Source organism: Pararge aegeria, chromosome 7, assembly GCF_905163445.1.
Source record: "Pararge aegeria chromosome 7, ilParAegt1.1, whole genome shotgun sequence".
In the NCBI taxonomy this organism is placed as follows: Eukaryota; Metazoa; Arthropoda; class Insecta; order Lepidoptera; family Nymphalidae; genus Pararge; species Pararge aegeria.
Window position 1 is genome coordinate 10,627,593 of NC_053186.1, and position 16,743 is coordinate 10,644,335.

General features: G+C 36.0%; 1 protein-coding gene and 1 long non-coding RNA gene across 2 annotated transcripts; both read left to right on the forward strand.

The window, feature by feature from the left end:
* The first annotated feature begins 292 nt into the window (after nt 1–292).
* On the forward strand, nt 293–1,041 carry LOC120625403. Its single transcript, XR_005658800.1, has 2 exons — nt 293–376; nt 820–1,041. It is a non-coding gene; the product is annotated as an uncharacterized LOC120625403 (long non-coding RNA).
* Nucleotides 1,042–3,902: 2,861 nt separating this feature from the next.
* Nucleotides 3,903–15,906, forward strand: LOC120625026. Its single transcript, XM_039891936.1, has 6 exons — nt 3,903–3,917; nt 5,396–5,562; nt 8,400–8,571; nt 9,134–9,229; nt 10,274–10,380; nt 15,768–15,906. Exons 1-6 carry the CDS (start codon nt 3,903–3,905, stop codon nt 15,904–15,906), a joined length of 696 nt encoding a protein of 231 aa, XP_039747870.1.
* The last annotated feature ends 837 nt before the right edge of the window (nt 15,907–16,743 follow it).

A 16,743-nucleotide genomic window follows, 5' to 3' on the forward strand; every position in this document is an offset into this window, starting at 1 on the left:
GTGGTCTTTAAGATAACTATTCATAGTATAAATATGCCATCATTTCAAAGATGCTGAAAACCCCCTTTTTAGTGATTTACTTATACTCAAATTAAAAAATAATTTGGACTGGAAAGCTTTTAAATCCTCGAATCCTATTACGAAATAAGATCTTAGTTCATTGTCCATGTGGAAGTCGCGTGCAGTCATAGGTTAGTTTATTTAATTATTATTTCTACACGTGTCTTCTGTTCACGGTTAAATAACCGTAGTAAATGAAGTAAAATTGCGAACAAGTGATAATTTATTTTACAATTATTTACTCTAGCGTGCATCCATATTCCATATTAACATGTTTGAACAATTTACTTTAATTATTGTAGTCACCTTTTTCTTGGTGAGTTATAAAAATTTTATTTTGTTAAATCTTTGAAAATATATTTCCAAATTCTAATCTTAGCATGCGTAAACTTAAACCCTGACAATGTAAAAAAATATCATGTGCTGAAACGATGTTAAAGCAAGTGATATCCTTACTAATACTATAAATGACCAATTATGTTAAGTCCTAAAAAAGCATCCAATCGACTTGAGTTACTTTAAACGACAGAGAGTAGCACGGGCTACTTTTGTCCCTCGGAATTTGTAAAAACCTTAATAAACTCGGACGTAGAACTGTTGCGCGTAACAGCTAATCTATAAACAAAATGAGGATACCTTTCGAAAGACATGTGAACTCTAGCAATCAGCACTAAATCAATGAGCCTAAACCTTTTGGCTTTTCTTCTGTTACATATTTACTAAATAAAAAAAAATCCTAACTTTTCATAATATTTCCAGATTTTCAGCATTACGTCGGCAGAAAACAGTACTGATGGGTTTGGGTTTGCAAGGATGATGGATATGACAAAAAATTATTTCTCCAAAGTTTTCCATCTTTAGAAAAAGGAAAATCTTTGGAAATTTAATTTATTATACTTATAAAAGGTATCATTAAAAGTATAATGGAGGTTTTATTGCGTCTGGTATTTTATTAAATGAAATCTAAACAATGATAATTTTCAACGTTTTTTTATTGTATTTATTTAAGTGTTTTTCCCCTAGTGTTATAAGTTTGATGTGTCTCTATGTATGTAACAAAATATAAGTATAGTCCTTTTTCTACAAAGCACTAATCATTAAAACTAGATCTAAATATATTTTTACCAGATAAATTCAACTTTTCCTTGCTGCCGTGCTTTGACAAGTTTTATCCCTTGAAATTTGATATATATGAATGTTTTTCAGTGTCTGGGTATTTATCTGTATATTATTAATATTTATGTTTATTATTTCTCAGTCATTTAAGTACCGACACGCTACGCTTAATTTGGGCCTAGGTGGCGATGTGTGTATTGTCCGTAATATATTTATTTATTTAATCGAGAGATACAATTTTTGTTCCCTACCTATGCCGTGCAATAATGAGTCGATCGTCGAATCATCATAATAAATAAATATCGCCATTTAGCCCCAAAGTAGAAGTAGCTTGTGTTATGGGTACTAAGATGATTGATGAATATTTTTATGAATAATATACATAAATACTTATAATATAAAGAAGAACACCCAGCACTGATGAACATTCATGTTCATCACTCAAACATTTTGCAGTTGCGGGAATCGAACCCAGAGCCTTGGACTCAGAAAGCAGGGTCGCTGTCACTGCGACAATCGGCCGTCAAATGATAATAATGAATGATGAATGATGAAATATGAAATCAAAATTAGGCCTACGCGGTAAAATTACCAAGTCGCCCCGACACCTCATGACTGTTAACTCCAGTATCCAAGTTAACTTAGTTGGATTAGCTAACTAACCGTCCCGATGCGTCCCTCCATGTCCCGACACGTCAAAAGTTAGTTCAATTCACTTATTCCTAATACTCGTGAGGAAGGCAAGCTTTTATGACACTTTGACGTAAATAGAGTAAGTAACACGCGGTTACATGTATGTGATTCGATTTCGACATTAGCAAACTGAAACCAAGAATCTGTGAAGCGGTGATAGCCCAGTGGGTTGGAGATTGACTTAGCTTATGGGAGGTCGAATTCGACTCCCAGCACGCACCCGTAATTTTTCTTAGTTATGTGCGTTTTAAGTTATTAAATATCACTTGCTCTAACGGTGAAGGGAAAAATAACAAAAAAATAAACTTAAAAGATTAATCTAATACGTCACACAAATCAATAATCACGATATTTATTTGCTATAGTGCTGAAATGTTGTTGATATGACAAAAAATATGTACATAAGTTTTCAAACTAACTACAGCTTACATCTGGCTGGTAACTATCTGAGTTTGGTTCTAACGAAAGCCATTGAATAGTCTAGTTTTTCTGGAGTTTTTTTTTTTATTTGGGTTTAGATAAAACAGAGCTTTAACATATTCTGCCATTTCGGCTTGCAATAGTTTAAATCACATAAGATTATGATAATATATTAACATATATTTAAAATCTAATTAAAAGCATTTCATTGTAAATAATAATTATAATCTCTTCCTCATTCGCATCTTATCATTCTGTCATTCTTATTTTATTATTCTGAGCATGCTTGAGCTACATTTTCATAGGGTTTTGGAAAAATAATTGATATTAATTTATTTGATTGCTCCAATCCAAGGATCGGGAAGGTGAAGGGAAAAATCGTGAGGAAACCTGCGTGCCTGAGACTTCTTCATAATGTTCTCAAAGATGGGTGGAGTCCACCAATCCTCAGTGTGCCAGCGTGGTGGGCGGCCATCACCTCTTCTCATTGTGGGAAGAGACACGTGCCCTGCAGTGGGCCGGTTGATTTGATGATGAAACTAAAACATTGTTAAATAGTAACAAATCTTCGAAAACTACACTAAGTTTTGGCAACAGCTTATTTACCTTACTAGCTTGCCCGCGTTCTTTGACCGTGTTTTAAACGGTGTAAATAGATCCCATGGGTTTGCCTGGTATAACCTTTGTTACTCTCCATCCTATGAACTAACTCTATACCAAACATGAATTCAATTGGTTGCTTAGTACGGACGTAAAGTAAAAACCTTGGTCTTTACTTTACGTCCTAACTAAGCAACCGTACGTACGTAAAGTAAAGACCAAGGTCTTTACTTTACGTCCTAACTAAGCATAAACACACTTTCGCATTCGTGATATTAAAATAGATTCCAACATACCCTTTTTATGTAATTATACAGTGTGACCAGGATATGACGGCAAATTGGCGCAGTGGGTAGCGACCCTGCTTTCTGAGTCTAAGGCCGTGGGTTCGATTCCCACAAATGGACAATATCTGTGTAATGAACATGAATATTTTTCATTGTCTGGATGTTTATCTATACATTATAAGTATTTATGTATATTATTCATAAATATTATTCATCAGTTATCTTAGCACCCATAACACAAGCTACGCTTACTTTGGGACTAGATGGCGATGTGTGTATTGTCGTAGTATATTTATTTATTTATTAAACTAAACTTATATATATTATGTTTGTTATATATTTATATATATTATGTATATTTTATATTTATATATTACATATATTTATTTAAATTATCTATGTATTTGTATCTTTACATTTTGGTATTTATGTATAAGTATCAACCCTCTTGGCACTATCCCGTTCTCTTGCTGTAAGTCATATCTACAAAGGTTACCTGTAAGAGATTGCTTGCAGCAATAAGGCCGCCTTTGCATGTCTACATTGTGTACTGTATACTCCTTACTGTTTCTTTACCTTATGTTATACGTGCAATAAAGTGTTTCTTCTTCTTCTTGTTTTTCTAAACTTAAACTCTGACCTCCATTATTAACACACTGGGCTGGATCCGCTCTTTTGGCCTGTTTAGCTATTAGTTTGATTGTTTTTTTATAGTAGATAATAATAATGACTGACCTGACTGTGAGTGGAAAAAAAATCGTTTAGTATCGCAGAGCATTATTTCGCAGGCCATACCAGTACCATGTCCGGCAACCTGTCGCCCTATGTCCATCAACTTGAAGCAACCACCTTTAGACTGGAATACAAACAATTTTGTTACATTTGAAATAAATTCAAATACCTTGAATTACAATTGCAAAAATGCTGCTTTGAGGCAGAAATAAACATGGCGGTAGAACTTCCCCGGACGAGCTGTCACAAAGAGCTCTAGAGAACTAACACTATACTAATTAAGTACTACCATTATTTATCTATATAGCCAGAATTACTTCACTTCTGACACATGTTTGTCAGGTATTGTCAAGCTTTCGCTCAATTTATGTTTGGTATATTTTTTATCGTTTGAATTTATAGTATGAAAAATGCATCACAATCTAAAAAACTACGATGTATAAGATAAAACAGCAAGCATGGAGTCAAGGTTGTGCCATGTCTTGCTTTGGGTACTATTAATTGTAAGTTGAAGAAACTTTTTTATAAATGGCCACCCTATTAGAGATCTAAGTAAGCTTTTTAATAAACCAGAGCACGTTTGAGACTTTCGTAGATCCGTCTCTGGTTGTACCACTGATGGGCACGGTTCTAGTCTGGTCAGGACTGGGTGTTTAGAGATTATACCACTACTCCTGGCGGGCTTTAATTATTATTTTACCAAAAAAAATCAAAAAGATCAAGCGGTACTTTAGAACGAATGAGTTTTGGTATTTTAATAGAAAAAGATTTATTAACTATGCGGCGTTGTGTAGTTAGAAGTAAGTGTAAACGTAGATACTAAAAACTGTAAACCTATGAGGGTGACAAAGTTAATAACGATTTATATAGTATCGAAGAAGAGCCATCTAGTGAGTTACTTATTACTGCGAAATCTGACTGACACTAGATGTCGCTATTTCGATACCATATTTTTCGCAGTTACTTTCACGCAATAAGTATACGTGGGTAGAAAATCTCACATTTAGCACCCAGTAGTCAACAATACTAACCTTTTCCCAAGACCGACGAAGTACGACCGTATTATCGAATAGCTAAACTCTCCTGAAGCGTGGGCAGGTGACAAAAATTATATCCCCCGATTATATCCCCAGACCAGGGATATAATTAACATGTCCACCTGGTAAAGCACGGGAACACGGAATAGAATAAGTTTACCCCCGTTTATTTTTACACATATAAAATTTGGATATTATTTCCACTTGTGCGCCAATGCTATGAGAGTTGATAAAGCTGTGGAAGAAGATAATTTTTTGTCCAATCCCCGGGGAGAAAATTGTCTCCTGGTCATGCTAGCCGTGCTGAGGCGCTTAGCCGAGTTAAAAAGTATAATATAGTCTTCTAAACGTCAAGCTAAACTAAATATCTTCAACGTCGCAGCAGTGGTTGAGCCGAACGTACCGAACAAACGTATAAATAGCCCCACTTACGATTTTACATTATTAAAGTGTCCCTCCAACACTGCGGATTTGGATGAAGCGGACTTCGAGTTTTCACAGGAGGGAAACTGGATATACCGCAATGCGAGAAAACCAGCGGTATACGACGAGGCCTGCTTGCGCGTGCGTCCCACGACACGAGATATCAATAAGAGATTCCACGCTATACTGCCATAGTGAGTTCTAATCGAGACTTGAGTAGGACTAGTTGGAAGTAGCAAGCTAAACCTTCAACTAGTTCTTTGATATTTTGCCTGGTGGGAGGCTACGGCAATGGTTGGTTACCACGCTACCGACAAAGACTTGCCGCAAAAGGTTTCAGCGTTCTGGTCGCGTAGAAAACCTTTAGCCACAATTTTACATAATAACTACCAGTTTTTGCACCGAATTCCTATGTATTAATAGCTTTTAACATATTCTCTGCTTTACAACTTGATTGAACTTCACTATTAACTATTTTTATAACAAACAATCACGAGAGACCTTACTATCGTGACAGGTCCGCGATGTCGAATCGTATGGTTCTATGTTTTTTTGTCTGGTGTGAGGCTACAGCAGTGGCTAGTTACCACCCTACCGACAAAAACGTGCCGCAAAAGGATTTAGCGTTCTGGTCGCGTAGAAATCGTTTAAGACCATGGCTTTAATGTGACTGCCATACACTTAGCAGGTTAGCACGTTACGTTTACGTACCTTTTTTTTCCTGGGATAACAAGCAGCTTATGTTACCCTCCGCCCTTTCAAGTAACAGTGTATGCCAAAACTCAAATTTATTGTTAGCTTAGTTAGGGCGTAAACAAAGAACTAACAAACAAACACACGCATATATAATATTAGTAAGAAAGTAAGTATTCTAAACTACACAAAAACTGGTAAATTTTCTGCTAGATTTTGTATATCTAGTACATTTTTGATCGAAGACTTTATTGCTGTTGCAATCGTCCAGCTTAAAAAAAAACAATTCGAGTGTACCTCTCGTATGGAGTAGCTTTTCTTTTTTCTTACAGTAGATAAAATAAGGGTCGGCGAGCTACTCATAACCGCCTTAATACTGGCGTCATAACGTGACCCGAATTTTCAAAAGATGACATTTTAACTAACAGATCCCAGTAGCTTTGTGTGAACTGAAATGAAAAGAGACTGGTGCCTTTGAATTGAAACAAACTGATGGTTGGCAAGTTGTTTTAAATGGGGTTCAGATAGTGTTGAAATTTTAATCCGGAAAAAAACCTGACAATGAATGAGTAGGTATTTTCTAATTTGATTTCAAAGTAAGTTATTATACAACGTTTAACGGATTATCGAAAAACTGTTGAAGAGTGCATAAGTATATTTCATAAGCAATCACCCTGCAAAAATGTTAAATCAAAAGAAGCAGATTTATTCTTCCATACAGCCTAATTCCAAACATTTTGCTCTTTCAAATAGTGCTAAATATTTGGGAGTTGTAATTGATTGTACACTGAGTTGGCACCGACAAATCGACGCTACTTTATCTACGACTCGGAAGTTAAATTTTATATTTAAACAACTGAGACGTGTATTTGACTTTCATACTCTTAAAACGGTGTACTATGCTTTGGTACAATCAATTTTTTCCTACTGTAATGGCTTGGGGTGGAGTAGGTTCTTCCATACTACAAAAATTATGTCAGGAAAGCCATATTGGTTAAGCACGGAACTATTGTACAGGGATAGTTTGGTACTGACAGTAAGGCCATTTTTATTTCAACGATAATTTTACGGAAGCATAAATCATTACCATACTGAAGAGACACAAAGGAAGCAAAATGTCTGCTCATTTTAATTATAGAGAATAACTCTTGCTGGTAATCAGTACTATATTGTTGGGTCCAAGTTATACAATAAAATAAACAATGCACTCAATATTTATCCACTAAAATTAAGCGTTTGTAAAAAAACGGTTAAAGATTACCTTCTTAAAATGTCGTATGACCAAACTGAGGAACTTCTTAAAGCAATTTATCTATAAGGTTTCGCACATAATCACTCACTCTCTTGCATATATTTACTACACAACCTTCATGCATACATATACAAAACACCACTATACACATACTTGCATGTTATAATTATAAATTTTACTTTTGATGTCAAACATGCACACCTACCATATTACACATTACTTTGCATACATTCACTACACACCCCTTATACATATATACATAGCACCACTATTAACATACTTGCATGCCATAATTATAAATTTTATTTTTAATGTCCTTTTGTTAAAATTTCTCACTATTTGCTCGTTGTGTAATTTTTCCTGTATTATTGAGGAAGGCTGACTACTGAAACACACTTAGGAATACACTACTTCTATAATACAATACTTTCCGACGCGACGGCCGATTGGCGCAGTGGGCAGCGACCCTGCGAGTCCAAGGCTGGGGGTTCCATTCCCAAAACTGGACAATGTTTGTGCTATGAATATGAATGTTTTTCAGTGCCTGGGTGTTTATCTGTACATTATAATTATTTACGTATATTGTGAATAAAAACATTCATCAATCAACTAAAATTCAAAATTCATTTATTTCAAGTAGGCCTAATACAAGCACTTTTGAAACGTCAAGAAGTACCCATAACACAAGCTACGGTTACTTTGGTGCTAGATGACGATGTTTTTATTGTCATAGTATATTTATTTATTATTAATTTATATATATATATATATATATATATATTTCTTGTGTGCGTGTGTATGTCACTGAACTCCTTCTTCTTCTTCTAAACGGCCTGACCGATTTGAATGAATTTTTCGGTATGCGTTTGGGTGGCACCCTGGATGGTTTAGATACACAAATCAGCCCGACAGATGGCGCTGGGGTCCGCTAGTTTATTTATATAATCCTTAGTTGAACATGCTAACCACTAGACCAGGCAATTATAATATTTTTAGAATTATAATATTAGTAATAATTAAATATACATGTGACTGCTGCATTAAAACATCGAGGAAATGTGAAGTATTAAATTACCTTATTTTCAGCTTTGACAAGGATCATTCCAACACAGAGTTTTTGCACAAGTTCAGAGCGACAGTGCACGGCATGTCCGAGGGTGAGGACTTGCTAGACAGAGAGACGGCCTTCTACGCGGCCGTGCTGACTCCAATAGTGTTCCAGCAGAACTATAAAGACACATGGTGTCTTTTAGATAGGGTAAGTCACCGTATAAATGTACACCTAATGCCCTTTTTCACTAAACCTTAACTGGTTGCCAAGTGATTTAGGCGATTCATAGATTAAAATACGTTGAACGAATTTTTTCACTTATACATACTTACGACGTTAGGCGCTGTTTACATTTACGACCGATTCAGCGGATCATAAAGTTAAGAAACGTAAAGACTCGTAGACTGATACTTGAAATAAAAAAAAAACATTTGAAATTCTTCTTTTAATATCCTTGGATCATATAAAATGCGCAAAAAAACAAGCTGATTGGTTGCTTAATTAAAGCGTGAAGGAAGAACAAAGAAAACATACAAAAAAATACACTTTCGCATTTATTAAGTATAAGGATTAGCGGTCCCTCGCTGCTTCGTACTCTTCGAAAAAAAAGGATATTTTTTTTAACTAAAATCTTTATTATATTAGTTTAGAAGTAATAAATATACCAATAGTTAAGTTAAAATAATAGATAGAATATTGTAATTTTAAGTTAAAAACTAATGAAGGAGGTTGGTAACAGGTATCCTTACCCTATATTTCCTATTTTCAGTTTCACCGTGCGCTCCGGTTGTATCAAATATCGCATACGACTGAAAAGCTTTCATCGCTGAAATTGCTTCAAAATTTCAGAGCGGTTAATCAAAAGGTGCGAGTACCCGTCATCTTAGTGCCCATAACACAAGCTACGCTTACTTTGGGGCTGGATGGCGATGTGTATATTGTCGTAGTATGTTTATTTATTATTTATTAAGGGGCACCGTGCCAGTGACCCTGCTTTCTAAGTCGTAGGCCATGTTTGTGGGATGAGTGTTCATCTGGGTGTTCATCTGTATATCATAAGTATTTCTGTATATTATTTATAAAAAAAACTATTCATCAGTGATCCTAAAGCGGTCATAGCCAAGTGTATAGGACTTCGACATCCCTTTCGGGGGAGCGAGTTAGAATTTTTTGTGAGTTATGTGCGTTTCTAACAAATTAAATATCACTTCAACGGTGAAGGTAAAAAAACATCGTAAGGAAACTTGCCTGCCTGAGAGTTCTCCATAATGTTCTCAAATGTGTGTTGTGTCCGCCAATCCGCACTGGGCCAGCGTGGAGGTTTATGGCCTCAACCGTTCTCATTGTTGGAGGAGACCAGTGGCTTGTATTGGGCCGGTAATGAGATGATGATCCTAGATGGCCATATGGTACTGTCAAATCAATATCAATATATTTATTTATATTTATTTAAAAAAATCGTTATTAAGTAATTAGTATAATCGTTTTTCAGATTTTCTTTCGCAGTTATATGAAAGCGTAGATAAGAAAGAAGTAAAGTCAAGTCACTTTTGATTCGTACATAAGAATTACACGGTAATGAGATGATGGCGATAACCACATGCGTAAAGTTAAAACTAAAGCTACGAGGGTTCCAAACGCGTCCTGGGCTAAGAAGAAGCCCACAAAAAACTTATCTGGGTGTTTTTTTTTGTTATCACCATTTCACAATGTCATTTAAAGTTATTAGAAGAGCAGCCTGGTTAGAGCAATGATTCACACCCAAGCTTTTTTATCGATTACGTAGTCCTTTATACTATAATAGGACTTTTCTATAAGCTTACGTTTAATACAAACTTTGAACTTTTTAAGAGACATCTCCAAGATGTCAATGGGTAGTAATTTAAAGTTCACTTTTTCCCTTACACAGGTTCAAACGTTCGTATCAGGCCTACCCGGTTATACGTCTATGCGACCACGGACTACGGTTTTCCCAGAACTAGATGAAGCGGAAATTCACGACAAAAGGGATATTCGGTTTATATATATGAACGAATACAAAATAAACAGTTTTCTATCTAATAATTTATAAGCCCAGAGTTTTTATTTATTTGGTGATCATTTTTAAATATATCTTATTTTATTCCTCTGACTGCAATCTCACCTGCTGTTAAATGATGAGGGAGTCTAAGATGTGGGGAGTCTGTTAGGGATATGGCAGTTACATTAAATCCGTACTCGTTATGGGTTACCTATGCGTTACCATATCCGGAACGCTACATCGCTTAGCTCGTCTTTGTGGGTATGGGGCTAACTAGCCACGGCCGAAGCCTGCTACCAGACCGGACTAGAGAATGAAATTGAGAGTAAAATGATTTATAATTTCGTCGTGGCTATAATGTTTGGCTTATTTTCCTCGGATTTAAAAAGTACGGGCAAGGTTGGCTGGTAGAAAATGCTTTACAATTAAGTTCGCCTTTTGTTAACCATTTTTATTTTTCATGCAATAAAGAGTTTTAAAAAAAAAGTATTGTACATTAGCGGGATGCAAGCTATTTCTACGCTTATGGTAGAGCCGAACGTTTATCATCATCATCAGAGGCAACCCATTATGAGCCCACCAAGCCGAAGTGTGCCAGCGTGGCGGACTATGGCATTAAGTCCTTCTCGTAGCTCTAACCGTTGCCGTAGTGGGCCGGTAATGGGTTGAGAAGATGATGATTATGGTAGGCCAAGTAAAGTGCACGGATCTTCTCTTAGAATGAGAAGGGTATAGTTTACTTATAACTCTCAGGAACAATTTCTCTTCACCGTTATAGCGGTCCTCCCAAAAATAAGGCTGAAGTCCTAAGTAAGCTGCCATCGCTGAAATTCCAATTGTTGCCCTCATTTTATAATAGGGACGGTCTTTTCCGTTACAATGAGACCATTTTCCAGTGTCAAAAATTCAATTTCAAACGCAATGTAATAGCGTTGCGACGGGGCGGAGCGTCACAAATATATCAAAGTGCTGCTGCGGCTATTGCGCAAAAAACGTGTCTATGCAGTAGGCACAATAGTGTCGCCAGTTTAGACAGGCATTTCGGACTACTGGCAGCCTTTTATTTACCTAACTGCACCTACTAGCCTCTCCCTTACAACTATTACGGCCTTTTAAGTAGTTTAAATAAATAAACTTTCATCCAAATTGTACCTTATTCTTCTTAATTTAAAGTTTTGTTATAGAACGTTCTGTGAATACACTTGAATGAATGAATACACTTTTATTGTACACCAAAGAAAAAAGTAGTTACAGAGATATAAATACATATCAAAAGAGTACAATTTGGTGGCCTTATCGCTACATAGCGATTTCTTCCAGGCAACCAATGGCGTAAAAGGAAAAAACATGGAAAAGAGGTAGGTGGTGCAATAAATAATATTTAAAATTATACTAATATATAAATAAAATATATATATTATATATATATCTAAATAAATATAACGATAATATATATATATATATATAAACTGTGGTGTGTATAGAAGTGTTCATTATCAAACCATAACTGGCTCACTACATACTACTACATAAGAAGGGTTTGGTCGTGAAGTCCACCAAAGGTTGGCCCAGTGCGGATTGGTAGACAAGAACGGCCCTTGAGAAGATTTTGGAGAACTCTGAGGCATGCAAGTTTTCTTACAATTTTTTCCTTCACCGTTAAAATGATATTTAAATTGTTAGAAACGCACATAACTTACAAAAAATTCGAACTCGCTCCCCCGAAAAGGGTGTCGAAGTCCTACCCACTGGGTTATGACCGCTTTAGGATCACTGATGAATAGTTTGTTATGAATAATATACAGAAATACTTATGATATACAGATGAACACCCAGACACTGAAAAACATTGATGTTCATCCCACCAAAATGACCTTAAATTAAATAATTTATTAATATTATAAAAACCGATGTCAACCCGCACTGAAAAATTATGTAGGGTCTAAGCTGTAAACCTCTGAACATATGATATAAATTGCAACACCTTTAGCATTGTCTTTGTGACTTTTTCATACACATAATAACTTACCATGGTGAGAGCAGTCGAGAGCTATTACTTATCATTATCATCATCATATCAACCCCTTGTAACCCCCACTACAGGGCAAGGGTCTCCTCCCACAATGAGAAGGGGTTAAGTAGTCCACCACACTGGCCCAGTGCGGATTGGTGGACTCCGTACACCTTAGCGAACATTATGGAAAACTCTCAGGCATGCAGGTTTCCTCACGCAAGCAAGTGTTATTTTAATTATTGGATAGAAGCAGGCGTTACTTTGCGGAATTCCATGATATATTATGAAAATTAAGCTTAACTTGCTATAAGTATTGTTGACTAGCATTCTTAGGTTTATAATAATGTTCAATTATAGAGTAAAACCTATTTTGAAATTGTAAATGGCTGGTAAAGAATCTTTTGAAACGTGAAAGCTATTTTGTCTTGTCAAGTAAAAAGATAAAGTCGAAAAAATTTTTAATAATAAATAGTAAAGTTATTTTCATTACGAAGCTATCGTAGTTAAACAAGTATATTTTGCAATATATCCGCGAAAAGCAGGAGAATCTGCATGGTGTAATTCATAATTTCTTCAATTCTTATACTCCACACGAAAAAGATCTTCCACAATGTACCCTCTACGCACGTTTCGCTACGAAAACATCCTCAAGAGATATCGACTTTACAATGAATAGTTAACTACTTAATTCATTGTAAAGTCAACATTTATTTTCGCGGAATATAGTAAATTAAGCCGAATTTCATAAGATATTAGAATTGTTTAAAAATGGGCGTGCTGGGATTCGAACTCGGCCCGTCGAAAGTGAAGTCGAAGAACCCACTGGGCTATCACCAATATTACTAATAGTGGAATGAAAAAACATAAGAAATTTATTCGAGAGTGAATGCCCGAGCGATATTAATAAAGTAATAACTATTCCCAACCACACATAGCATAACGTCTATATCCGCCAATATTCTAAAACATGTCCCCACTTGTTCCGGGTTGGTCGATTAGTTTTCTGTAAAGTGCAGCCCACACCGCAGTTTTAATGAATATTGCTTCCAGTTATATTTTGGCATCGTGCGAATGAATGGGCTTCCACCAGATGGGCACATAGATAGCGTTCCATTTATAAACTTTATCGCCATATATGAACGACGTATGCTGTTTATACTTTTCATTTTGTCTTACGTATGTTACATATATGTAATATACGTAAGGAATTTCTAGCGTAACGGTAAGCGCTGTGGATTTAAGCGGAAGGTACCGAGTTCGATCCCCGGCAGGGACAATTTGGGTCTGGTCTGGTGGGAGGCTTCCTCCGTGGCTAGTTAGTAGCCGACAAAGACGTACCGCTTAGTGATTTAGCGTTCCGGTACGATGTCGCATGGGAACGGATTAGGGGTTTAATATAACTGGTTACCTAACAGGTTAGCCCGTTACTATCTGCAGGACTGAAGCATCACTTACCTACAAGCAGGCGACAGTGCAGTCAGTCAGCAAAAAATACAAAAAAACGTAGGAACTGAGCGGAAAATATTGGTTTAATTAATTTATGCATGAAACCGACACCTGGCTAAGTTTGTTATGTAATGTGGGCTTCTTGCTTTTGTAAGTTTTATAAATAAGAAGACACGCTTAAAAATGATCTTTATAACTTTAAAATCTTTGTAATTTAATCAAAAATGTTATTTTGTTAGTTAGAGTTAAGTAAAAAAATTACGAAATCAAATACTGCATAACAATACAATATTTCTCATCTTACACTTCATGCTTCGTGCCGTAGATTTAATATGTTACTTTTGTAAAACGCTCACTGCTTCGTGCTTTAAAAAACACAGAACATATCTGCGATTACGAGTTTTATTTCACTCAAAAGAATTCCATCTAATCTTCTCAATGTCCAACTTATTACGGAGCAGTCTCCTTTCAATATGAAAAGGACGAAGGCCGTAGTCCACAACGCTTGCCAAGTACGGATGAGTATAATTCACATTGAGCCTTTGAGAAATTTATGGAAAAATGTCACCAGGCATGCAGGTATTCCCAAGATGTGGGAAACCTCACAATTAAAGCGACGCACATAACTTCGAAAGCTTAAGAACTGCGTCCCAGAGATCCAAAATGGAGGCTGAAGTTTTAAACGCTAAGCTATCACCGAACCACTGATCTGATTTTCATAAATTCATAATTCTTCAAAAGTGATGTTACGTTGACACCCGGTGGAGACGCAGAACAAAAATGCAGTTGAGCCGCTACGTTTTAACCTTTATTTTTTATAGTCCCCGATTCATTTGGTCTGTCCCGAAGAAGTATAGCAATGTCGCTTCATCGTAGTAAGATTTACTTACTTACTAAAACTTACGAAAACGATCGACGTTATCGCAATAAGCATACTCTAACTAAGGGTACAGGTGTGATTGCCGAAAAGAGAAAACTTTATCGATAAAAACTAAGTTTTATACTTCCCTCTGTATAAGTCAAGGGTCATAGAGTGGTAACAAACAGTGAGTTCCAGCATAAAGTTCGGTAGGTAGGCAATGTAATATTTCAGGAAAGTTTAGCATTTCGAAACTTCGAACGCGAAGTTGAGAACTGACAAAACTAAAACCTTCTTCCACATATCAAGGAAAATATAGATATCAAGTTTTTACCGCAAAATTGACTCCGCTAACCTACATACTCGAGGAGTTTCCAACATTGGAGAACAAAAGGAAAAATTTATTCCCCAAAACCATTGCCGAAGTAGGAAGTTTCAATTCGATTCGGGGCAAAGTTGCCGACGTCTCCAATTCAATTGTCGAAAGGCCAGCCGCCATATCTCATAAAGTTCGCAGTTCGGATTGCATGTATGCGGTGCATTAGGCACTCGTGAGGTGCACGCTACATTTAGTGTCTCACGTGTAGTCGCCAGATGTGGGGAAAGCATTAGGCTCACTTGGAAAGGTTGGGCCGACTGATCGCGGGTTACATGAACCGCTCGCTCGCTTAGTTTAAATTAAATTTGTAGTCTTCAAGTGAAATAGTATAACACCATTTTAATGAAGATAGATTAGATGATTTTTAATATATATTTATATTTTTTTTATTATTAATTTTTTGTCCAGATTTTGACATAGACGCGGTTCTGCTGAAATGTTAAACGTAAGAAAAACGTAGTGTTTATGTGCCTAATGAGTAAACACATAGTGTTTGTACTCTTATTAGGGAAATAATAAAAAAGATAGCACTATTTTATATATCAAAAGGTACTAATATAACAAATGCGAAAGCGTGTTTGATTGTTTGTCCTTTCTTCAGTCCCAAACTAAGCAACCAATCAACTTGATTTTTGGCATAGTCTTAGTTGATAAAAGGACGTAGTACCTACTTAGTTAACATAAGCTACGTTCCCACAGAATTGGTAAAGAACCGTAATAAACGCGGACGAAGAATGCAGGCAACAGCCTCTAAATATAGATATAATTTAATATTCTACTCAAAAGTAAGCAAAAATAAAGCGCTTTCCCATAACCCATATTAGCATGTTTGTAAGGTTAACTATAGTAATTGTATGCTCAATGAGTAAACACATAGTGTTTATGACCTCTTTTAAGAAGTATGAAAAAGGGAAAACAAACCTGCTATTAGCAGGTTTTTAAAGCTTGGAATCGCCATCAGAAGAAGCACGCCCCATGACGGTAGCGTCGGGAAATTACACTAGTTTAATAAAGAGTGCCGCAGGTGTCGACGCAGACGAGACTCTGCACAGAGTAATTTGTAATAACAGATGACACAAGACATTCCGAATTTAATATTAATATTTCGTGCACTTCCTTTGAAAGTTTCGACTGAACTAAGTTTTACGTAGATTGCATTCAACGTTTTAGGATGGAGGATTATAAATTTAGTTTCAGCTTTCATATAGATAGAGTAGAGCGATGAAAATCTTAAACCTTTGCTGAAGAAATAGTTGAGATTATTATGAAATTGTCTTTATACTATTAGTTTACAAGTTAACTGTAAAAGAAAATCTTTAGAAAGAGAAGAAATATTTTGTGACAGAGCTCGTCCGGGGAAGCTACCGCCAATTTATTTCCTATTTAGCAATTATTGGTACTAGTTTGTGTTGGTTTGTTGTTGGATCATTATTGTCTATAAGACACGTCTTATTATCTTGTAGACAAGAATGATTTTACTGCCCGTTTTTGCATAAATCGAATGCTTTTTGTTTGTTTATAAAACTTTGTTGCACACGTTTAATAAAACAGAGAAGAAACAAACTACCAGTATAAAAAACTTAAAATAAACAATTTGCGCGCAAAGGCGGTCTTATCGCTAAAGCAATCTCTCCCAGACCACCTATGCCGCTAAGCAGCAT